Here is a 23891-nt window from a genome sequence, read left to right as displayed (position 1 = left end):
ATTAGAAGAATATATACTATAATGCTTTCAACAAGAAGATCATTCATGTTATTCAAAATAAAATAAGTTTTCATTCTTATGATTGTATGCTTTCACTTGTCTTATACAATTCCTCATGATATCATAATATTTTCAAGAATACATCCAATGCATGTTCAACTATGGGGTGCCTATGCTTTTAAAACTTAAAATGGGGTGTCAATGCAATTTGTATACTTGTCTTAGATATAGTTTCAAATTTACTATTTACATGGGTATGGATGAGGATAAATTTGAACCACACTGAGAAATTATGGATGCCACCTTGAAGGTGGAGTCTAAATCCTCTATCTTCAAGGTATACGTATTTGTTCTCTTCACGCTTCTCCACTATACAATAGGAATGGATTCTATCTTTGAATACTGACAAAATAAATTAAAAATAAAACACTGTGAGCCTCAACTTATTGTGTAATATAAAACAATAGAAAAATACATATCTAGCAGCCCTAATGAGAAGATTATCTAAACTCTCAAATTAAGGTAGATCTCATATATATACATGGTAGAGAGTTGTCCCCTATCCTCAACCCAAGTAAATATGTGATACAAACTAGCCATTTTGTTTTTTCCAGGTTGAAACTATACATGGTATTAAATAGCTATTAGTTTTGAACATTATTAATATTGATATGAAACTTTTACGAAATAATAAAAATGCATTAATATTCGATAGGCAGGAGATATAGAAGGTGGAAGATTGGGTAGAGCCTCTAGAGGAAGTACTAAGTAGCTTTGATATTTAAGAATACAAGAAGAAAATTCATGATTAACATGAGAAGACGTATACGAAAAGGAAAACATATTTGATGGTTCAAGAAGATAATTGACATTTTCTTTTTGGTGGGGGTGAGAAGATAATGAGACACATGAGAATCTATTTTCTTATTCTTTATATTATATATCAACACTTAACACGTGGAGGGCCACAAAGGAGATGGGAGGGTTTTCTTGATAAGAAATTGGCGGGCAACGCCCACCCTATAAAAATATAAATACTTTTTTTTTTTCGGTAAGAAATATAAACACTTTAAAGTCTTATATCAATTCACATTTATCTTTCTAAAATGACTTTACTAGTTTTGTTTGGTAAATCTTTTAAAAAAATGTGATACACGTGATATTTTTCCATCTACCAAATAATCCAAATAATCAATTTCAGTGATGATCTTACATGATCCATTTGAATAATAATTATCGAGTTGAATTGGTGATGTTGGGATGGGTTAAATCACATTCTTCAGAGGTGATTTTGATATCAATGTCATCGCGTAATATGATTCCATTCTAAATCTAGTGATGTTTCCTCACACATTGTGACTCTCCCATGATACAAAGACCTTACTCGGAGAATCCTCTCGTATAAATTGGAGGGGGAATTTACAGATTTTTAGCAAATATACAGGATTAATATTCAAAATACGGCTTTAGGTGACGATCCGATATCAAAACAAACCGGTACAACTGATCCGATATTGGATGCCGAACCACGACTTGGGCCTTTGGAGTTTGGGCCCATGTTTGCGAGTCGCCGTCTTGTTAGTTGTTACATACTTACATTCTGATCTTCCCACGGCGAATCGCCGAAACTTTTTTTTTTTTAATTATTTTTTTCGGAAACTCGATTTTGCTTTTTCGAATTTAGGATTTAGGCTTGTCTTTTTCGGATAGCTAAATAATAAATGGCACAAATGGCTTAATAAATAACTCAATAACTCCACGAGAAAAAGTCGAATGTTTTAGGTTCTTGTTTTCTGTCCTTAATATATTTGTTACCTTGTTTCCTCTTTCGTCGACTCTGCAAGATAGTCGGAGAAACCAGTCTTGATTGAGTTGGAAGATTATGAAAAATGATCATGAGAAGTTGAAGATTAGAATACACTTCGGTGGATTTTTCTTCTACATCTAACAAATTTGTCGCTCAGACGATGGAGGTGTTGGTGTTGTGTTCGTCAGAAGTCGCCGAGTAAAGGTTCCTACAAGTGGAGATTTGGAAAGATTACAGATCGGCATCAAAGGTAAATAACAATCTCTGTCTCTCGTATAGTCTATTCGACTAGTTGGATCTTATTTTACTCTATTGGTTTCGTTGTTTTTTCCAATTAAGAATCAAAATTTGAAATCTGTTAAGAATAAAATCTTCTCCGATTGAATCAGAGAAAATAATTGTGGTTAATCGTTTACTTTCTCTCCGTCATATGAATCGATATTTCAGTTTCTGCTTCGGATTTTCGGTGCCTGCGCATGGAGATAACTTGTCTCTGCTTATTAAGTCGTCGGTGAATTCTATTGTAGTCGCATTTGATTAATCTCTTCTACGTCTAAGTTCCTAGAATACTGATAGGCATCATCTTCAGGATTGTGAATTTTTTTGGTTTCTACATGAAACTCATTCTCCACAGATGCAATTGTAGTTCCTTTTAAGTTTTCTAAATCTATCGTTGTTCTTTTGAGAGACTATTGCAGAATTATAAACAATCAGAAGAAGATTTTCACTTAAATATATGACTCTTTCTCCTTAATCTCTTTTCTGACTGTGCGTCTAGCTCCTTTCTCTTGAAAGAAAAACGAGATTCTCATCCGTTCTCTTCATCGCTAGAATCGTCTTCAAGAATCCTAGCTGTTTTTCCACTGAGGTTACCTTTCGTCCTTTAACTTGCCGCGTGTCCTTCTGCCTGCCTTTTTCTGGAAGTATTTTGCTCTTAGCTAAATTATTATTATTATTATTTTTTTTGAAAAATATTGATTAATAATTCTTTTAAAAGCTGGATTGGTCACTGGTATCATATATCTCACAAACAAATGAACACATGGCAAATAACATTAGCCGCCTTATTTTAAATACTACGACCATTAGAAAAATTTTCCAATTCACGTATTTAGATTTTTTAGACTTTTATGAAGAAAAACAAATTATTTTTAGATTAAACCGATTCATAATAACGTGACTAAAGGATCCGAACTCAGCAGCCATGTTCATCATTATAAATTCTCTCTGGACCGGACTCTGGACCGGACTAGATCCAACCAGACTAAATGAGTTTCTCAGCAATTTTGCTGATTTCCAAAAAACAGTCTTGATCTTGATCCCATGCACGACCTGGGATTCAAGAGAAAGTTAGACTTAAATGTTGTACAATTTTTTTTTTTTTTTTTTTGGTAGAAAATGTTGTACAATTAATGTATAGTACTGAAGTTGAACCAAAGTTTAAGAAGGACTAGTAGAACTGTAGAAGTCATGTTTTGGTGTTAGGTAGAGGACCAGATCGTGTGCAAAAGTTCGAATCCTCTTTTTTAACTATTTGGGATTTGTAATTTTTGGTTTTTAATTGCTCCACAAACCGAGAATCTTGGCACGAGTTTGGCTATAAAGATATGGATACCGGAGAGGCCAATATACACGAGCCGAGTGACGTGCATTCACTGGCATCTCTCCCTATAACGTGGAATGAGATATCCTATCTCTCTCTCAAAAGTCGTATGAAATGATTTAGCATACCATATCCATCCTGTCTCTGAGGCATGGTGTGTAATTTTGTATTGGATTGGTCAATATGGTTGTATTGGATCAGTTTTTGTAGGGTAGGATCAGTATATCGGTCAAGATCGAGATCTGACCCTTTTGACAAAGCTTTGCTCGAAACAGTATCAGGATTGGCCAGTTGGGTTTGGATTGGTCTGATACTCAAAGATGGTCACCAAAAAAAAATGTTATTAATTTCCAAAACTTAAACTTATCTTGAAATTTAGGATTGGTTTGTAATAAATTTTTAACTTTCAGTATTTTCTTGCAAGGGCAGTGAGGTTTTCAAATTTTCTTACATTTTAGGGATCAAATTCCTGAGGGTAATTAGGATTTTCAAAATTCAAGATTTTCTACAAGGATCCGAATTCATGAGACAAGGGTAATCAGGCTTTTCAATTTTTTTTTTTAATGTTTATCTCAACTTTTAAATTTAAAAGTTTACCCTGATTTAGGGATAATTAAGGAAGGTGTGGTCTGTTTACTAGTTTGATCTTTAAATCTCGACTTTTAAATTTTACCCTGATTTAGGGATAATTAAGGAAGGTGTGATCTGTTTAGTAGTTTGATCTTTAAATTTTAAAATTTCTTTTATGTTGTAGACAAGGGAAGCTCAAATCTACGTAAAGGGAAATAAGGATGAGATATAAAATACAAAGGGGGACTAATCTGCTTAAGATAATTATGATTTCCAGTTTAAAAGTTTAATACTGACAGCCCATATTTAGTTTCCAGTTTTGTTATTTATTCAATTATTATTTATTTTTATAGTTTTATGATTGATATAACAGCTGATTTCATTTGTGCCACGTTGTGGTTATAACATAGTAACAGTGCCAACCAATTTTCACTCCGTGGATTCTCGGATCTGTTTCGAATTCCTCGTTCTGTTGAATGAAACTTAAAAACGGTGGCAATTTCGAATTACCAGGTACACTACCTGAAAATGCAAATCCAAGGTTTAATAGGTTCCAGTAAAGTTCTGGAGTGAACTGTGCTATTTTTATCGTTCACTTTTGTTTTTAGGTGATCGTGTTTTAGGTTGGAGTTGTCGGGGAGGGGTGTGGGAGTATTGCATTATTTAATGGGATTAGAATCCATTCTGGCATATGATTAGCTCGACAGCAGTAAGCTGATGATTCCATTCTAACGATTAGGAATGTTGAATTTGAGACGTCAGCCTGCTCCAATTGGAAGCGATTGAAAAGTGTTGTCAACAGGAATCCTCAAAAGATCTTCTTTGTCTGTATTTTTGTTTTCTGCAGGCAGAACAGATGAAGTAGGAGAGAGGGTTGCTGTAGCTGAGAAAGAAATTGCAGAACTTCGTAAAAATTGCTGGGGCCGAGATGGAACGAGGAGATCTGAATGACATTGAAAGCGAAGGACTACTTATTGATGTGAGGGACGGGGAGAGTCGCTCGGACATTTCGGAGAAGGATGCTATGATCAGGCAGCCACTCCTTAGGAGGAGGATGAATACTACCTCTCAGATTGCCATCGTTGGTGCTAATGTCTGCCCAATTGAGAGCCTTGATTACGAGTAAGTTTTTTTTTTTGGATGAATAACGAGTAAGCTTTATTAACTGGCCATATTCATATTTGCATATTAGCTGTGATATCGTCTACCTTCTAATTGATGATTGGTGCCTTGAACTCCTTTAGAGTCAAGCTATAGGCACAAGCTATGGGCAGAAGCACTGTGACAATGTTTACTCATACTTCATGTAGAGTCACGGACACAATTAATGGGCTTTCTGTTGTTTGGGGCTGCCCCAGTGAACTTGCCTCGATCCTGAAGTTCATAATTTGGAATATTTTATCTGAACACAGCCACCAGGAAACAGAAAGTCTGAATGTTGTGGCATAATTGAGAGGGGAAAAAGGAATTCCACCAAATTCACCCATGTAAATCATTATAAGCATGTGGAATTCCAGGGCACTCCGAATTATTAATCAGCAAATCTGCGAATCTGTAATACACAGACTCACGGGAACAATGCCTGCCGCATAGCAAAACATTGAAAAAAAAAATTGCAATCCAACATGGGTATTTGATTTACATTCACAAATATATACATAGAGAACTTCGCTTTCTTACCCCTGAAGAAAGTTTCCACTTTGACCATGACAAGCTGGCTTGACATAATAGAGCCTTCGAAAGTATGTGTCTCCTATTAGATTGAATAGCACTCAAAGTGGCTACACCCTAGCTGATATCCCTCCTAGATGTATTCATCTGCGACTTAACAATGTTGGTCCATTTTGAAACTTAATGGACAACACTTCATCCACTCATGCATTAATTTCAGTTCAATTGGATAAGCCAGATGTTTGACCGTTTGACTGATGATGAGAGAATTGTTTGATGCGTTTGAAGAACAAGGGCTTGTAAATCAAGTGAAAGATCCCCATATATAGGGGGCTTATGGTTGAGATGGGTTATCAAATTTTGCAATGTCACAATGTCTGATTCATTCTTTTTGCTATTTCCCAATGCTTCATGTATTCTTCTAAGTTCAAAGCAATGTGAAGTAGATATAGTAACAATTTTCTTACTTTTCCTTTGCTTTCTATTTTCAGGATTATTGAAAATGATCTATTCAAGCAGGACTGGAGATCAAGGAGAAAGGCTCAGATATTTCAGTACATTTTCCTCAAGTGGACTCTTGCACTTCTTATAGGGTTAGCTACAGGGCTTGTTGGCTTCTTTAACAACCTTGCAGTCGAGAACATAGCAGGTTTCAAGTTGCTACTCACTAGCAATCTCTTGCTTGATAAAAAGTAAGCCTAACGCCTCTCAAAATGCTACAACAGTGTTTCATTGAATACGTTTTGTTGTTACTTCTACATAAATTGCACTTTAAGGCAGCTGTATTTTGATATTTTTTTTTGTGCATGTTGGGTAAAAAAAAGAAGACTGCAGTGATGTGATGGTGCTTGGCCATTCAATCTATATCGTGTGCTAGAATCATAAAAACGTAGGTTTGGAGTTCTCATAATTTTTTCAGACAGAGAGAATGAGTGGTAGGTTGTGATGATCTGATTGAACACATTCAGTTACATAAATATGAGAGTAAGGGAAATCTACTGTTGCACATTCTGTGAGATCCTGTTTATTAGCCCAACTATGTGATCTACATCCTCCAATTGGAAAAGAGAAAACATATCAAACAATTTTGGGTGAGTTTGTATTCTTTTTTCTGTTATGAAATGGAAATATAGTAATTTTGTTGAAGTTGGGTACAAAAAGGCAACAAAGTAGCTCTTTGATATGCCTATGTTAAAAGTGTTGTGAATTAATGAGGTTGCCCACTTGGTGTTTAGAAACCATTGGATTTGTGAAAGGGGAGTTGATACTAATACATGAGTCAGATGAAATGGTATAAAAGATTTGTATCCATATCTTGGTTTTGAATCTTACCCAAAAAAAAAAATCCTGGTTTTGAACTTTAACAGAGAAGTATTGAGTAGTCAGAATTGTTCAGAATTGTTCCTTTACAGTTAAACCTTAACTTAAAGAGCCTTCTGCTTGATCCAAAGTTTCCGATCATTCAGTATATAAAGTTATGTTTTTCAAGCTCTCCATCATTGTGTCATTTGGACTTCCAAAAATAATCCATTGATGTTATTGTTAACAGCTAGTGCAGGAGCAGGAAGTGAATGCTTAGATTGCTTTCAGTATATACTTTGTATTCTAATAGTTAGTACAACATGAATGAAATTTTTTAAAAAGATGATATATATTAAAAGAAGTGAAGGAGGAATCAGAACAGCTTAGGGATTGCAAAAATTGTGATCTCTCTTTCTATTTTGAAGACTATATCTTCACTAATTATATCAGATTTTTAGTTTATGAATTTCGTCAACTGTGTAAGCAATGACATTAGGATGGTGAACAATTTAGATTTTGTTTATACTGGTTTAGAAACTAATGGTATTAGGTATTAACTAACTAAAGGATTCACAGGGAAACCCTGAAGGTATTGATAGAGGGCACGGATAAGTTATGTCAGCTATCTCTCTCCACTTTAAAAACACTCACCGTTTTGGGATCATGCCATATCAGTTGAGTCAGTCGAGCACCTGATTTCAAGACTTCAAGCTATCTGATTTGCCTAAGCACTTCTCGCCCTAAACTTCTTCAGAAAAATACATGACCGTAATGAGTTCATGGAACTGCAATCTCAAATAGGTTTTAGATCATTAGATGCATGATATCACACCCCTCCCCCTTCTTTTCCCCAAAGTAATCAAAGATACACTGTTTTTGTCAATATAAATATTGACACACTCTGAACAGTTATGTTATCAGATCAAAAATCATTTTAACAATGCATATCGGCATATGTTGATATTGCAGAAATGCAATTTCACTACGTCTGATTCTTTTAATTGTGGCTACAATTTTGGTTCTAGTGCAGGTATTTCAAGGCATTTTTAGCATTTGCTGGTTCCAATGTGGTTTTAGCAGCTGTTGCTGCAGCTCTCTGTGCATACATAGCTCCTGCAGCAGCTGGGTCTGGCATACCTGAAGTGAAAGCCTATCTCAATGGTGTTGATGCGTATTCCATTTTAGCTCCAGTTACTCTCTTTGTAAAGGTGAGTTCCAATATACAGGTCTCTTGTGCTATGCTGATATCCTTTTAACAAATGAAAGTGCAGAAGAAATATTTTGATGTTGGAAGTCTCTTTGTATTTCCCTTTTTTTAACCCTTTCTTTCTTTTAAATGCTTTTCATTGATTTATGCTTCTTTATATTCATATTGTTTATTTGGATTAAATTGTTGATGCTTAGTTTTAACCACATGTCATTCAAGAATCGTTGTGCCTTTTTCTTTTTTTTTTTTTTCTTTTTTTTTTTTTTTTGGGGGGGTGCGAGATTCCTTGAATCTCTACTGTTCAACTCTGTAGAATATATTGGGATAGTCATAGAACCTAAAGTTTTTGCATTAGGTTTCAGGCTTTCTCCTAATTTTAGTGTGAAAATTTGTAGCTTTCTGGTTTCTGCTATTCATTATGTACTTTTGAATAGTCTTCCCCAAGAAAAAAAAATTATATATTGTAGTCAAATTTCAGAAAAAGAAATGGTATGTTTGTCAAAATGGATCATATCTTGCTCTGATTTGCATTTTTCAGACACAGACAAAATTTTTGGATGGAATTCTTGTCATAGGGACTGCAAAGCATTATGCACAGTTGAATGAGTAGTTGCCCTTGAGATTTGAAAATGACAGGGGTAAAAATATCTGCTTTAAAAGATCACCTTACAAATATACAAAGCTTTGACTTTTGCCAGTCAGATTGGTTGAAGTGACAGACAAGCCCTATTAGACTGTCCTACCCTGCGTGTTTCTGTTGATGTATAATTTTAGCTGCTCTCACCTAATAGTTCAAGCTGTTAAGTGGAATGGTTTCTAACATTGTATCATAGCAGGGAGGTCATGTGTTCTACCCTTGAGAAGTGCATTGAAAGCTTTTGTTTTCCCCCAACATTTCTTCTATGTCGGTACCATGTGATCTTGGTCATGCATAAGGACCATGTGATAGTGGCCAGCATGTGCGTGGAACTGCTTTTACATCGCCTCCTAGTGGTTCAAACTTTTGCATGAAACAATGTCTAACGGTTTTCATGCCCCATATTCTTTTAGATCCTAAATCCTTTATTTCTTCCAACCACTCCACTGACGTCTTTCTTGATCATGCCATTGTCCTTCAGTTTTCTTCAACCGAAAAGGGATCAATCCTTTTCATTGGTTGGGTTGTTCCATTTTGTCATACTCTCTCTGTGTCCAGTGATGCTTTCTCTAATTTCCAGGAAATGAATTTTTTCTCTAGTTCTGTATCAGTGGCCTTTTACATCTCAAGATCCTTAGATTTAAACCCATTTTATACACTTGTTCTTTTTTCAATTGCCAACATCGTGCTCCATAAACATGTCAATCTTAAAGTTATTTCAAGTGGTTTTTCTCTAGATGACAAATAAAATAAAAAAATTATTCATTTTTTGAAAACAAAAATAATAAATCTTTTCCTTTGGTGTCTGGCTTTTGAAGAGATACGGTTCTTCATCGAACTTTTATAATGAATATTACCTTACAGACTTGAGAAGCTATACGTGAATTCTTTTAGTGGGAAAAGGGAGATCTCTGTTAAAGGCCCAATAGAGCCATTACCATCTATTTATCAGAAAACAGTTGTGTAGGTTTTGGATGCAGGAGGAAGGGTAATTTACAGCAGTGAAGCATTAAAGAGGAAGACTGGAAGAGCATACCCAGTGAAGGGTCTTTTGTCTTTGTGACAGATGGTGGATATGTGGAATAGCTAATAGATGCAGACTTGATGTTTTTGTGATGTGTCACTTGTATGCAGTTTCAGGGAATATGTTTGCCTGAAAGGAGGAGGCTTTAGTTCAGTACTCCTATGAATGGATTGAAGGAAACAGAAAGTTGTTGGCAAGTCTGCTTCAGGACTCTTCGGATGAATGGCTAGGTCATATTTCCCTGGTGGTGGTAATCACTTTCTTATTTCTTACCCAATCAACCCCTCTTTCTTTTTTCTCTTTAGGATCTGGTAGTTGGTGTGGTAAGGTGGCAACTTTTTGATCACTTGGAAGATAAGGTTGAAGTTCTCAAGGAATCAAATAGATGACTTGTATAGTGCAAGTGTACAGTTCACATTCAAAGCATGGTTCAAGTCTCTACTGAGATGGGCCAAAATCTTGGAACCTGACGAAACTTGGGTTAGTTTTAAAAGTCCCAGGTTTTGAAAAGTTTCTATAATATCTTGGAAACTTCAGTAGCTTTGACCAATATTTCAGAAATTTCAGATAATTTCGGTCAATAGGAGCCAAGTTATGAGTCTTATGACCAATTTTAACCAACCCAGTTTCAGCAGTTTTGGCAAGTTCTGATATAGTTTCGGAAATTCCCATAGTTTTGATGGTTTCAACAAGTGACGACTGGCCTACATATGTCGAGCTTTACCCAAAATTCCCGGGTTTTGACACATCTTGGCTAAATCTTAGTTTCTGGCTGGTTGAAACCAACCTTGATCTTCATCCTTGATTTGAAGAAAGCCATTCCTCCATTGTAGATACGTAGAGACAATGAACTGTGCTCTGTCTGATAACCTGGGAGCCCCGGTATGGAAAGATGAGAATATAGAGATGATTTGGTGCTCTCAGGCTAGTTTGCAAGGCTTTCCTGTTTGCAGTATATTGGTGCATTTGATGGCTTGGAACCTGTAGGTTTTTGAAGAGAATGATTATAGCCAGTCTAAATAGGATCAGGTTGGTGTATATACAAAGTCAAAAGGGGGAGAGGAAAAAGCTTCAAACTCTGAAGCACATCACTGAATGATCACTGAATGAAAGCTCAAAAGTCAGTTAAAATATAGTCATTGATTCCTGCCTCTCTAATGGACCTCAAAGTTTCAAACAATGTTTAGTATGACTTAAAATACCTTAAATAATCAGATCTCCCTAAATGGGATTGCAAGCTTCTTTCAACGTAGAAACCTATAATCCCGGGGGGGGGGGGGGGGGAAGAGGCTGACAGCCAAGAATATTGCATGCAGATCTGAAAATGGAGCAAAAGAAATTAGGGGCAGTCCCTAACCAATGCTATTTTCCTGGTAAGTTTCAGATGTTGACTTTGGGAATTGATTGAAAATTCAAGGGTTCATAATTCTAGGAGTTGATTAAAATTGGTGGAAGTTTATACAATTTAAGTTCACTAGACACTGAAGCATTTGAACAAAATTGTTTCATTTCCATTCATAATCATTTGAGTACCTATTGTGTTGTGACCTGAATTCTTGTACCCAACTTCGAAGATGGACTCGCACCCCATCACTAATCTCTGTCTGTATGGAGGGGGTGCGGGGGCGTAGTCCCCGTGGTATGGTACAACCCGACCCAATTGATCAATTACTTGATTGGAGTCTATATATGTACCTTATGTTCACCTACGAGATAATTTGAGGGATTTGGGGATTTTTCAATTCAAGGTTTGGGTGAGAGTTCTTATAACGCTGTTCTTGGGGACTAGTTGTGAGATCTCCATTGTTTCTTTCTTCTACATAGTGGAAAGCTCTTCGTCTTCGTCCGTGGATGTAGCACACCACATTGGTGTGTGAACCACATTAAATCTGTGTGTATTCGCTTTTTTTCTGCTTCAAATCGTGATTTCCTAGTGTTCGTTTTAACGGCACCTATATGCTAATGTTTTACCTTGAAGTTGCTACTTGTTCAATTATTAAAGGTATGCTAGTACAAATAGAAGACAACATCAGCTCAACTCAGCTTTCTTCAAACTAAATGGGGTCAGCAAAAACGGACAGTGTCATATTGACTTGACTGCATTGAGTTTATTTGTATTTTCAAGCTACGTTCTTCTATTGACTCAAATCAATGCGTTTTGTTGAAATATAAATTTTAAATTACTTGGAGTATCTTAATGTCACCACCCATGAAAAGTATATTGTCACTGTGGGTCCTATTCTCATTTGGAAGAATGGCATGGCAAATTTGATCATTGGATACCTAGGAATGGTTTGGACTAACCCATATTGAATTTTAGGCTCATACTCATTACTTATTTCCCCTTCTATATAATAGCATACTATGCCATTTATGTCTTTATAGTTCTATGGAACCTCTCATGGTACTCAATTTTGAGTGGTTCATTCTGTAAGATAGATTGTGGCAACTCCAACTGGGATAAAACTTAGATCTATAGGGACTAGAGGGTTTTCTCGTACATCAGCTCCATTGAATTGCCATGTGGTAGAAATGACACATGGTTACAAACATCAGATGTCACCAGCACGTTGATAACAAGTTAAACCCATAAACTAAAAGACATGGTTTTTTAAACCCATAAACTAAAAGATATTGTTTGTATTCCAGATGATAGTAATATGTACTCTAATACCTGGAAAATGAGTTCCCCAAAAAAAAAGCACCTGAAGGATAACCAGAAAAATAAGCAAATAGATGTCTTAATTCGCTTGCATCATGATAATTATTCCATAATATTGCAATGAAGCATGTATGCAATTAATTGATGACTAAACTTATGTTTTGATAGATTCCCAGTTTTAACTCCCGTGTACAACTTACTGGACCATCGTTTGTCTGCAGATTTTTGGTTCCATTTTTGGAGTCTCTGCTGGATTTGTTTTAGGTAAGGAGGGACCTATGGTCCATACAGGAGCCTGCATAGCCTCTTTACTTGGGCAAGGTGGGTCTCACAAGTATCACTTGACTTGGAGACCACTCCGATACTTTAAAAATGACCGGGATCGTAGGGACTTGATCACTTGTGGAGCAGCTGCTGGAGTTGCTGCTGCTTTCCGTGCCCCAGTTGGTGGAGTTCTGTTTGCCCTTGAAGAAGCAGCTTCATGGTAATCTCCTCACTCTTATCTTTTTGTCATTTACTTCCCTCATCCTCCCTTGGTTCCCCACTTTTTGTGTGAATGCTTGTAATTCTTTGCTGCCATGTCTATGTATCAGTGTATTTCATCCTATTCCATCATATTAAATTACACCAGGAAATGAGTCTGGATGCTCTTCACTCACGTGGAGTGAGAATTCACTTTAAAAATTAGGAAGCAGTCTTTCAGGGCAAGGTGTTCCATTTCCACAAAATGATGATGTACAATTCCTCATTTTACTTATATATCTCTTTATATGTTAGAAAAATCAATATATCCTCAAACATGCAGATATCGAACAATTAGAATCCAATTCCAAGTTCCAACTGCTTTGGAAAGATTTGGTCTCAAATAAAAAATCTAGCACTGACATCAAGTCCTTTTTTACTATTCTTTTGTTGTAGACATAGTTTTCTTCTTTTTATATTTGGTTCCTAGCAATGAAAAAGGTAAAAAAGAAAAGAAGGGGGATGATATAGATCCCTTCACTGACTACGATACTGCAGGAGAATAAAGACCAGCAACTGACCCTTGTTTAAGCTGTTCATTAGAGTCCAGCGAATGGATCTACATCAGGGGAAAGAACAGCCAACCAAGTAATTTTTCCTATCCTCAGAACCTTATGAATTTGTGTCCCCTTGAACCACAGTACACATAGGCAGTTTACCATTGAAAATGGCTGTTTCCATTCTTTATGGAGGGAAGAACATGCATCCATCGTATTAAGCCAGTTAGAGAAAAGGAATAGTTGAAAAATTGGAATTGAAAGGAGGGATGAGACAATGTTAACTGATCTTCCAATTGAATGGAAGAGAAAGGAAGATGACAATTCTACTGGCTATCAGGATTTAATTCTTCTTAGCTGATCACATGTACAGTCTTTGCTTATTGCTGCAAGAATCTTGAAATAGCTAGCCACTTTTTTTGAGTTTCATTACAATGGAAGGCAGAAGATTTCTCTTCAACAGAAACATTTGACAACCGAGATTGAGGAAACAGCATGACAAGAAGGATCTTTTCTGCTTGGGGATTATTTTTGTTATTTTACATGTAGAAGGCAGAGCATTTCTGTTCAACAGAAACATTTGATGACCAGGATTCAGGAAATGCACTGGGAGAAGGATCTGTTCCAGTTTGGGGGGTAAATATAATGCCCAAGCAGATCATATCCTTCTCCCTTTGCTGTTTCTTACTCTGGTTATTAAATGTTTCGGCATTCCATTGTACCCAGTTGTTCTGCCAAACCAGTCTTAATGTAGCATATATTTTTAGCATGACCACAGTAAATGATGCGTCCTTAAGGCTACAGCTTTTGTCTCAGTGCCTGCTGAAATTGTTATTCACCAAAATTTGTTTAAATTTTTATGTCAATCAGGTTAATAAGATTTTGAGACTGATTTCCTTGCCTTTCTCCTTGTATGTTCTGCAGGTGGAGGAGTGCTCTTCTCTGGAGAACATTTTTCACTACTGCTGTAGTGGCAGTAGTGTTGAGAGGCTTTATAGATTTTTGCCGCAGTGGAAATTGCGGCCTCTTTGGGCAAGGAGGACTGATCATGTTTGACGTCAGTTCATCAAAGGCAACATATAGCACTCCGGACCTATTAGCAGTAATTATTCTTGGAACTATTGGAGGGATCTTTGGAAGCCTCTACAATTATCTTGTAGACAAGGTTTTGCGTACTTACAGCATCATCAATGAGTAAGTCCACATAACTTACTTGTGATCATATTGTTATCCTACCACATATATGGGTTGCCTGAGTCCCATCTCCAGATTCTGGAGATGGCAGTTTGAAAACATCATTATGATGCACTACTGAAAGTTTGTTTACATCAAACAGAAAACATTATTGCCAGTATGTGGCATGGGAGCCGCTTAGACCATTTTCTTCATTTTCCCCTTACCTTCTGTGATTATTGTGCTTGGTCTTAGTGCTAATGATGGTGAGTGATTGCAGGAAAGGTGCTCTATTTAGAGTGATCCTTGTCGTTGTTGTCTCCCTCCTGACCTCATGCTGTTCATTCGGACTTCCATGGTTGGCAAAGTGCAGACCCTGCCCTGTTGATTTGCAAGAGTCATGCCCCACAATAGGTCGATCTGGGAACTTCAAGAACTTCCAGTGCCCCTCAGGCTATTACAATGACCTCGCCTCCCTCTTCCTCAACACGAATGATGATGCTATTCGTAATCTATTTAGCTCTGGCACTGAGAATGAATTTCAAGTGTCCACCTTACTCATTTTCTTTGCTGCTATTTATTGCCTGGGCATTATTACTTATGGCATCGCTGTCCCATCTGGACTCTTTATCCCAGTCATACTCGCTGGAGCGACCTATGGACGCTTGGTTGGAACCCTTATTGGGTCTGTCTCTGACCTCGATGTTGGTCTATTTGCCCTCCTTGGAGCTGCCTCCTTCCTTGGTGGCACCATGAGGATGACAGTGTCTCTTTGTGTCATATTACTGGAGCTCACCAACGATCTTTTATTGCTTCCCTTGATGATGCTAGTTTTGCTAATCTCAAAAACTGTAGCAGATTGCTTCAACAAGGGTGTTTATGATCAAATAGTGCAAATGAAGGGTTTCCCTTTCCTGGAAGCCCATGCAGAACCTTATATGAGGCATTTAGTCGCAGGGGATGTTGTGTCAGGTCCATTAATCACTTTTTCTGGTGTCGAGAAGGTGGGAAATATCATACATGCTTTGAAAATGACAGGACACAATGGTTTCCCAGTGATTGACGAGCCACCCTTCTGTGATGCACCAGAATTGGTTGGCCTTGTGCTGAAGTCCCATTTGCTTGTGCTACTGAAGGGGAGAGTTTTCTCCCAAGAGAGAGTGTTGAGTGGGGTTGAGATACCACGGAGATTTGATGCATTTGATTTTGCCAAGGCCGGATCAGGTAAGGGGTTAAAGCTTGAGGACCTGGACCTTCAACCGGAGGATATGGAGATGTACGTTGATCTGCATCCAATCACTAATGCATCTCCTTATACAGTTGTGGAGACCATGTCTCTGGCCAAAGCTAAGCTGCTCTTTAGGCAGCTTGGCCTTAGACATATGTGCGTGGTACCAAAAACTACAGATGTAAGCTCTCTCTCTCTCTCACACACGCACACACCTGATATGTTTTATATGCTACTATTCGTGAACTGCTAGCAAATTGACTTGCTTATCCCTCAACTTGCAGAGGCCACCGATCGTCGGAATCCTGACGCGGCATGACTTTATGCCAGAGCATGTATTAGATCTCTTCCCTCACTTCAAACCCACAAGAAGTGGTAGCAAGTAGCGTGGAGGTTTATGGCTTTGATATCAGTTTGACTCAATAATTTTCATCTTTGGTTTGCTTAGTGATCATTCTTTTCTTTGTGAGAGGTATACTTGGTTTATAGAGTTGAGAACAATTTCATTGAAGTTGGCCTCTGAGTTAAGTTATCAACATTATCTTTATGAAGCTCATTTTTTCTCCGTCTGTAAATAGCCTCTCCCTCCCCTACTACTTATTCTTTTGCAAAGGTAATTATCATTTGCTCTAGTATCAAATTCAATCTCAGTGGGAAGTCTAGTCTGTTTATAAGTCTATAAAATTCGAAACAGTTCATTTAATTACGTCTTTGAATTGTTGAGATAACTGGACAAGTTCTGATAATAACACTGTAAATGTAAGAATTGAACTATCTAAAAACGCATTTATGATGGGATATAACCAACTTATTGTTTATGCTATGTTAGTTTCAAAATCCATTTGCTTCCCAGAATTACCAATGGCTGGTACCCAGATATTGTTTTTAATGTCTCTGAATCTTTCATCTGTCTGGTCCATACTCCCTAGTTCTTTTTGTATTGTCTCTTCTTTTGCCCATTTTGAGTTATTAATTAAAACAATTATACTAAGTCATTTTTTCCCCCTTATTATCTTTTTGAGCTTTGTTAATATTTATAAATTTAGGAGTATGGAAAATGAAATATTGTTTAAAGATGCCCTTTATAGTGCTAAACCTAAGGTCCTGGTGAATCTGAAAACCCAATTTATGGATTTCAACCGTAAACAGATCTTTTCAGCCAAAAAAAATGGATAATAAGCCAATGGAGGGAGGGTTAGTAGATTGGTTCTTCTCAGTGGAAATGAGGTTTTTTTTATTTTATTTGTTTTAGCAGTCCCCCTAAGGATTTGAAGTCTTAACGAAAAAATAACGGTTTGTCAAGGAAGAGAAAATGAGTTTGGATCATCTCCTGATGGGCCAACTTGACAACAAAAATAAGGGGGTCTATACAGAAATATATTATAAAAAAATTTGGGTGAAATCTATCGTCTACTTTCTATAAAACTCATATTTTTATAGTCATAAAGCATCGGAAAAAGCAACCTCTGCGTGACAGTACCTGGAACCACACGAACTTGGAGTTACGGGTAGGCGCATCCGGTTCGGGTACGGGTATGGATACGGATACGGATAGAGAAAGTTAGTTTTTCGTTAAACGGCGGTTTGGCAGCCAATGTGTCAGTTGCATTACTCGGCTCTCAGTAGCGAGAGAATTGAGAAGAGAAAGAGACGGGGAACGGCATCGATGGAGTCTCTGATTCTGAAACTCCATGGCATCGAAGCAGTGAAGTTCCACAATTTCAAGCTCAAATCGGGAATATCTTCTCCAATGTACATCGACCTTCGCCTTATTGTCTCCTATCCTTCTCTCCTCCGCGAAATCTCTCAACTCCTCATCTCTACTGTCCCTTCCACCACTAATTTCGACCTTATCTGCGGAGCTCCTTATACCGCTCTCCCGATCGCCACCTGCTTCTCCGTCTCCAACGACCTCCCAATGCTGATGCGACGCAAGGAGATCAAAGACTATGGCACCGGGAAAGCCATCGAAGGCGTTTTCAAAGAAAACCAAACCTGTCTAATTGTTGATGATCTCGTCACCAGTGGGGCATCAGTGCTTGAGACGGCTTTTCCTCTCAGAGCTCTGGGGTTGAAGGTCACGGATGCTGTTGTTCTCATCGACCGAGAACAAGGCGGGAGAGAGAACCTCGCTGCTAACGGGATTCAATTGCATTCCATGATTAAGATTACTGAATTGATGGATATTCTGAGAAAGAATGGTCGAGTTTCTGAGGAGACGGAGAAGATGGTAAAATTGTTCTTAGAACAGAATAGAAGGGTCTCTCTCCCACTGCCAGCGGTAGCGCCAGAGACTCCTAGGTTTACGTATTCTGAAAAAGCGAAAATGGCAAAGAATCCCATGGGAAAGAAGCTTTTTGAGGTGATGGATGCAAAGGAGACCAATTTGTGCTTGGCTGCTGATGTTTCAACTACTGCAGAGTTGCTTGCCCTTGCGGACAAGGTTTTCTACTCTCTCAATAATCTTCACTGGAAAAATTCGTCTTTTATGTACTGCTAAAGATTTGTCCTGTTTATTGGAATTGTTCCTAAATTGAAGTAGGCCTTTTATTCATCTAAAATGGAAACGAGTTTGTTCACCAATTCTTTACGGCGTATGGCAATTACTTTATTTCCTATTTTATTTTTTTCATTTTCTACTAGTACGAAGTTTCATCCACTTGGGCTTTTCGATCATTAACAACACCAATGTTAGAAAAATCTTTAGTCTTTGATGCTGTGCTGAATATGTTGACAGGTTGGACCAGAGATTTGCCTGTTGAAGACCCATGTCGATATATTGCGTGATTTTACTCCAGATTTTGGTTCTCAGCTTCGTACGGTGTGTCCCAAACCTTGAACATTTTACTTCTTCATGTTTCTTTCCATACGCCTCAGCCCAACTAATGTCAGTTTTAGTGCACACAATTATGAAACCCATATATCATGTATACTAATACGTTGTGCATGGGAAGGAAAATTATTCCAGTGCATGCGGGGAACAACATACATGTACTGTTCTTCAAAGTTCAGAAGTATTAATAAAGCACTGACATTGCACCACGATGCATACACACCGAAGGGGTTGAGGGTCACATCTCTCTGGTTCTCTTCTTATTGTTCCAAGTAAAGCTTATGATTTTTAGGGGTTAAGTGGCCTGTAGGCCCTTGACTAATCGGAGTTAATGCCAGCTAGTTGCTTCCCATGGCTTTAAACTGCCTCACTGGACCAACTATTTGATACAACTATTTGTCACAACGATATTGTGAACACAGTCTACTAGCCATTTGAAGGTTGTGGTGACAAGCCCTACCAGGCAGGACACTTGTTGCTGCATTCTTGGCCAACTAGTGGAGAAATAGCATTTACACTATTGATGTCACTCTTAATAGTTGGGAGTCTTCCACTAACTGTATGGGAGGATAAGAGGTTCTACTCAAAGGACATCCGCAGTTATTTACTGCTTTTACTTTGCTATATGCACACCTCTTAAGTGGTTGACCAGACCAGACAAATTAGTGTCCATTGTCTTCAAGAAAGGCCAGAAAGTGTTCCACACCATATAGCATGGGTATAGCCTTGGCTGCTATGGTCATTAGATTTCTTGGCCTCAAAAAATGTTTTGTACTGACTTTACAGAACTTAAAGGCATCAAATTGTTTTTGCTTGGTTCCAATGAGGCTTGGACCCTTGATCCTTAGGCTATTGTTATATAAGGGGTAAGGGTTTTGTTGTAATGCCTGCAATAAAGTGTTGTTGTAGCGCTCTAACTGAATGAACTTAAATCTGGAGCAACGAATGCAATACCCTAACCACCATTACTTTAGGGTTTAACCCCCAGAAGTTGATAATCGATACTGTCATTTTTTAAACACTTGTATCTATTTCCATGATAAATCATCTAGACTATGAGAAAATTGGTGGCCTTAAAGTGTTGATAATGAAATCATCGCTAGATAATAGCTGATGGCTTGTTTCTGTTGAAGCTTGCAGAAAAGCACAACTTCTTAATCTTTGAAGATCGTAAGTTTGCCGATATCGGAAACACTGCGTCTATGCAATATGAAGGGTATGATTCCTCCCTCCCCAAACCTCCAAAAGGAAAATAATCTCACTGTGTGGTCCTCCATGTCTTGATTGATATATCTGGCTCCGTTGTGTACAGAGGTGTTTATCATATACTGGATTGGGCTGATATAGTTAACGCTCATATAATATCCGGTCCTGGAATTGTTGATGGTCTGAAACGGAAGGTGTGCATTTCATAAATGTTTGCACTATCATGTTCAATGACTAGCGACGTTGCAATTTCAATTTCCCTTTAGAAAGTCTACCTGTCACTGGTGCTGAATTGAATTTGTAACTACATCTAGGGTTTGCCTCGTGGTAGAGGCATACTGCTGCTTGCAGAAATGAGTTCAGCTGGCAATCTTGCCAAAGGAGACTACACCGCTGCTGCAGTGAAAATTGCTTACGATCACTCAGATTTTGTAATTGGCTTCATCTCTGTCAATCCAGCATCATGGCAGCGGGGACCAGTAAATCCAGCATTTGTCCATTTGACCCCTGGTGTTCAAATGGTAACTGGAGGTGATGCACTGGGTCAGCAGTACAATGCTCCTTATTCTGTAAGTTCAGTTCACTGTTTGTACTTTTTGTTCCTCATCTTAGATGCCTCTAGCTTCATGTATTGCTGATGCTAATTGGTCAGGTAATCTCCCCTATTATATATATATATATATATTTTTTTTTTAATCTTCTTTAATTTTGGAGGGGAGGGATTTGGAGGTTAGCTAAAATGGATTTAGTTGTTTCACCCCCAAAAAAATAAAATAAAATGGGTTTAGCTGGAGCACTATCCAAGTTAAATAAGTTAACATTTCAAGGGAGAGTAATTACAATTCCTTGTGCCTGCATGTCGAAATCAGTTTCAACAAAATACCTGGGAAATGGGTACTTGGTAGTCCGGGTATCTGGTGCACAGACATTGCACAAGTACCCTACTGGACCAAGCTTTGGTCCATAGTTTTTCCTTTTTCTTGGTAAAAGCTTTGGTCCATAGTTTTTTTTTTTTTTTTTTGGGTAGAAAGCTTTGGTCCATAGTTGCTAGGCCCTTTCTTAGCAACTTCTGATAGTATTGTTGATACAGCAACATTTATGTATAATGAACAAAAAGTAGGGAAAGATTATCCAACATATATTGGAGTTCCCCCCTCCACCCCCCACCCGGCCCCCCCCGGCATAGTGTTTACAATATTAGATCGTTGAATCTATGTAGAAAGGCTTGGGCCAGGTTTTCCATTTTATTTTTAATTTTATAGTGTTAGCTGCCAGGCTAATGTACTAACCCTTCTTTACCCGGGCTTGTGAGTTGTGACTGGCAGAAAACACTGCCTGAATTTGGCATGTTACACATTAAAAATATATCTTTAATTGGTAATACGATAGGACCAGAAAATAAAATAAAATAAAGTGCAAGAGTACAGATATTTACTGAATGTTCAGCTAGCCAAATTGGCTGCCTTGAGTTCCTGCGACAATTTTGTGTAGCCTCCCAACTCTCACTTTGTAAGCTGACCTGTTCTTATAGTGTGGTTGACCAGGCATCACCTCGATGACATTTTGGTAACCTTAAGTCTTCAATGTTTATCCATGATGTTTGTTACTGTAGATATCTTTTGGCTTCAGTAGCTGTGATTAGATATCAGTGCCTGATGGTATGTGTGCTCAGCAGTAGAGAATGTAGGGGAATGGGAAAAGGAGTTAAAACTAATGGCTCAAAATGGGAAGAATCTTGAATATGAGCACAACTGTTAATGAGGTTTCTGAGGTGTCATTTTATTCTTCCCTCCTCCCCTGACTCATCTGCAGTGTCATCTTGATACAACTTTTGGAATCCCAGAGAGGTATTATTGGATGTCCAAAAGGTCTTAACTACAATGGTGCTGCCAGTTTAGAGCAAGTAAAATCTTTGGTGAATGGTAATGAGAAGAATTTTCTCAGTCTGACGACACTAATTTTTTTTTTTGGATGAATTATAAAAAATATAAAAAAATATAAAAAAAAAAGAAGAAGAAGAAGAAGAAGAAAAAAGGATAAGTACTATCCTCCAGTGGCTAGAGTGTATAGGCGAAGAAAAAAAAGAAGAGCAGCATAGGACCATACTACAATGCTACTTTCTTGATCTACATCTCTCAGTCATGTATTATTTGACAATGTCTCACACTGTTTAGTTTGGATCCTCCTATTAATTCATTTGAAAAGAAAGTGGATGGCCATGCATAAATGCTCCCACCCCCACCCCCGGGTTTACAAATTTTTTTAACTGTCAGATTTGCACTATGCATTGACATTTCAGGTCATCCATGATAGAGGAAGTGACATCATAATTGTTGGCCGTGGAATTGTCAAGGCAGCTAGCCCAGCTGATGCTGCTAGAGAATACCGTCTTCAAGGATGGAATGCATACAAAGCAAGATGCGTCTAAGAATCTCTGAACAGTAAGGGCAATTTCTTGACAACATGTGTTCCCAGAGCTGGCATATGATAAACGCCTATTCTTCCTGGGGTGTCTCCATTTTTCTTCTCTTTAACAATTGGAGTCCTTGTATATATTGAATAGTTTTTATTTTTTTGATTGTTTTGTAGTTTAGTTTGGTTGGATACGAAGACTTATATAGGAATGACGTGGAAGGGTCTCAAATTTGAACAGGGGGGATTATTGGGCAGGAAACTACTGTATAGGTGGACTATAGGAAACAGTGTATACATCAAATAAAATCTCATTTGGGCAAAGGGGGATTTTTCATTTCTTCCTCCCTAGTGTGTCAAAGTTAATGTTTGCCGTGGATTTGTTGAGTAATGTCAGTTGCTATCAGTATAACACTAATCACATCCAGAAAACTAACATAATCAAAGCAGGGAACTCATATAAGAAGGTGGACCCACTTGGAGCTGGTTTTGCAATGTCAAGCATCAATACTGCAGTAAGGGCGCCATGCAATCCTTGAAGGTCTTGAGAACCAGATAGAATCGATTTGTGACCTTGAACACTGGCTAGATCAGTTAAGAGGACGAAAGAGAAATAGCTACTACCAGTAGCAACTGCAGGTACCAGAAGGGGGAATCAAAAATCAAATCAGTCACCATAAGCAATGAAGTGGAGAGCCTGGCAGATGTACTCGGCTGGGATCCCAAATTCTGATGCATATGATATTATAATTTGAATTGTTACATAGTGCACCTTGTTGACTTCTCAAGTCCTACTCTTTCACCTGTTAATTGATTTCCAGTGTACCTTAAGAGGATGCAAACGTGATCCTAATCTGTGTCCATGAAGAAGGAAATAACCATCTGCTGGATAGATTATAGAGCACATTTCTACTTCCATTTCACTGTGGCATGTACGTTCAGAAGCTTAAGACCAAGTTGACTTCTCAGTTGCCTTGGAGATTACAGACATGCACAATTGCATAGTTTATTAAAACTCGGGCTGATTTCCTTGTACAGTCGGTGTAGTTTCAGACGAATATGGAATTCCATTCGGAATCTGAAGTAAGGGGATGGGCATTAACAGCATATTGCCTCCTCTATGATGTGAAAGGGTGTGTGTGTTTTTATTCCCCTTTTTCTCGATTGACGTTGTACCAAATTCTTTTCCTTTAAAATCCAATTGATAGATTTTTTTGAAAAGTTAATGTTAGAAGTTAATTTGACTTTGAGAAGGTGCCAGGAATTCCAGAGCTGGATCAACAGATTTAGGTGCGGACGTTGACAACAATTCTCTGTTTATTCAGCGAGTGACTCCGCCTCGAATGAGTCCATGGACGGGGGATTTTGAGAACCAGGATATGCGAGCTAGTCAGAAATGGGACTTGTTGGCTTGATAGAAAGGAAGCCCATTGGTGATTGTTAGAAAATTCCCTACGAGATGATTGCTTAGCCTTCCCGAGGTCTCATCTCCCTCATCAAAATTTTAAAGTACATTGATTTTTGATCACATGATTTT

The 23891-nt window shown here is 37.9% G+C and overlaps 2 protein-coding genes across 4 annotated transcripts; both read left to right on the top strand.

The window, feature by feature from the left end:
- Positions 1-1768: 1768 nt before the first annotated feature.
- Positions 1769-17166, top strand: LOC149026634 (chloride channel protein CLC-c-like). Of its 3 annotated transcripts, none has more exons than XM_089154762.1 (8): positions 1769-2057; positions 4828-5102; positions 6143-6343; positions 7984-8161; positions 12705-12967; positions 14427-14696; positions 14956-16084; positions 16188-17166. In XM_089154762.1, exons 2-8 carry the CDS (start codon positions 4909-4911, stop codon positions 16287-16289), a joined length of 2337 nt encoding a protein of 778 aa, XP_089010888.1. In that variant the 5' UTR covers positions 1769-2057; positions 4828-4908; the 3' UTR covers positions 16290-17166. The 3 variants fall into 3 exon arrangements, with proteins under 3 accessions (XP_089010888.1, XP_089010906.1, XP_089010896.1); XM_089154780.1 differs by lacking the exon at positions 1769-2057 and adding an exon at positions 3526-4493; XM_089154770.1 differs by lacking the exon at positions 1769-2057 and having other exon boundaries at positions 4525-5102.
- A 358-nt stretch (positions 17167-17524) lies between these two features.
- On the top strand, positions 17525-23021 carry LOC149026633 (uridine 5'-monophosphate synthase-like). Its single transcript, XM_089154752.1, has 6 exons — positions 17525-18346; positions 18641-18724; positions 19870-19952; positions 20049-20136; positions 20257-20511; positions 22242-23021. Exons 1-6 carry the CDS (start codon positions 17570-17572, stop codon positions 22368-22370), a joined length of 1416 nt encoding a protein of 471 aa, XP_089010878.1. The 5' UTR covers positions 17525-17569; the 3' UTR covers positions 22371-23021.
- The last annotated feature ends 870 nt before the right edge of the window (positions 23022-23891 follow it).

Source organism: Hakea prostrata, chromosome 1, assembly GCF_041222555.1.
Source record: "Hakea prostrata isolate BN-2017 chromosome 1, UWA_Hpros_2, whole genome shotgun sequence".
NCBI lineage: Eukaryota > Viridiplantae > Streptophyta > Magnoliopsida > Proteales > Proteaceae > Hakea > Hakea prostrata.
Note: the sequence above shows the minus strand (reverse complement) of the source record. Positions and strands in the feature narration are given on the sequence as shown.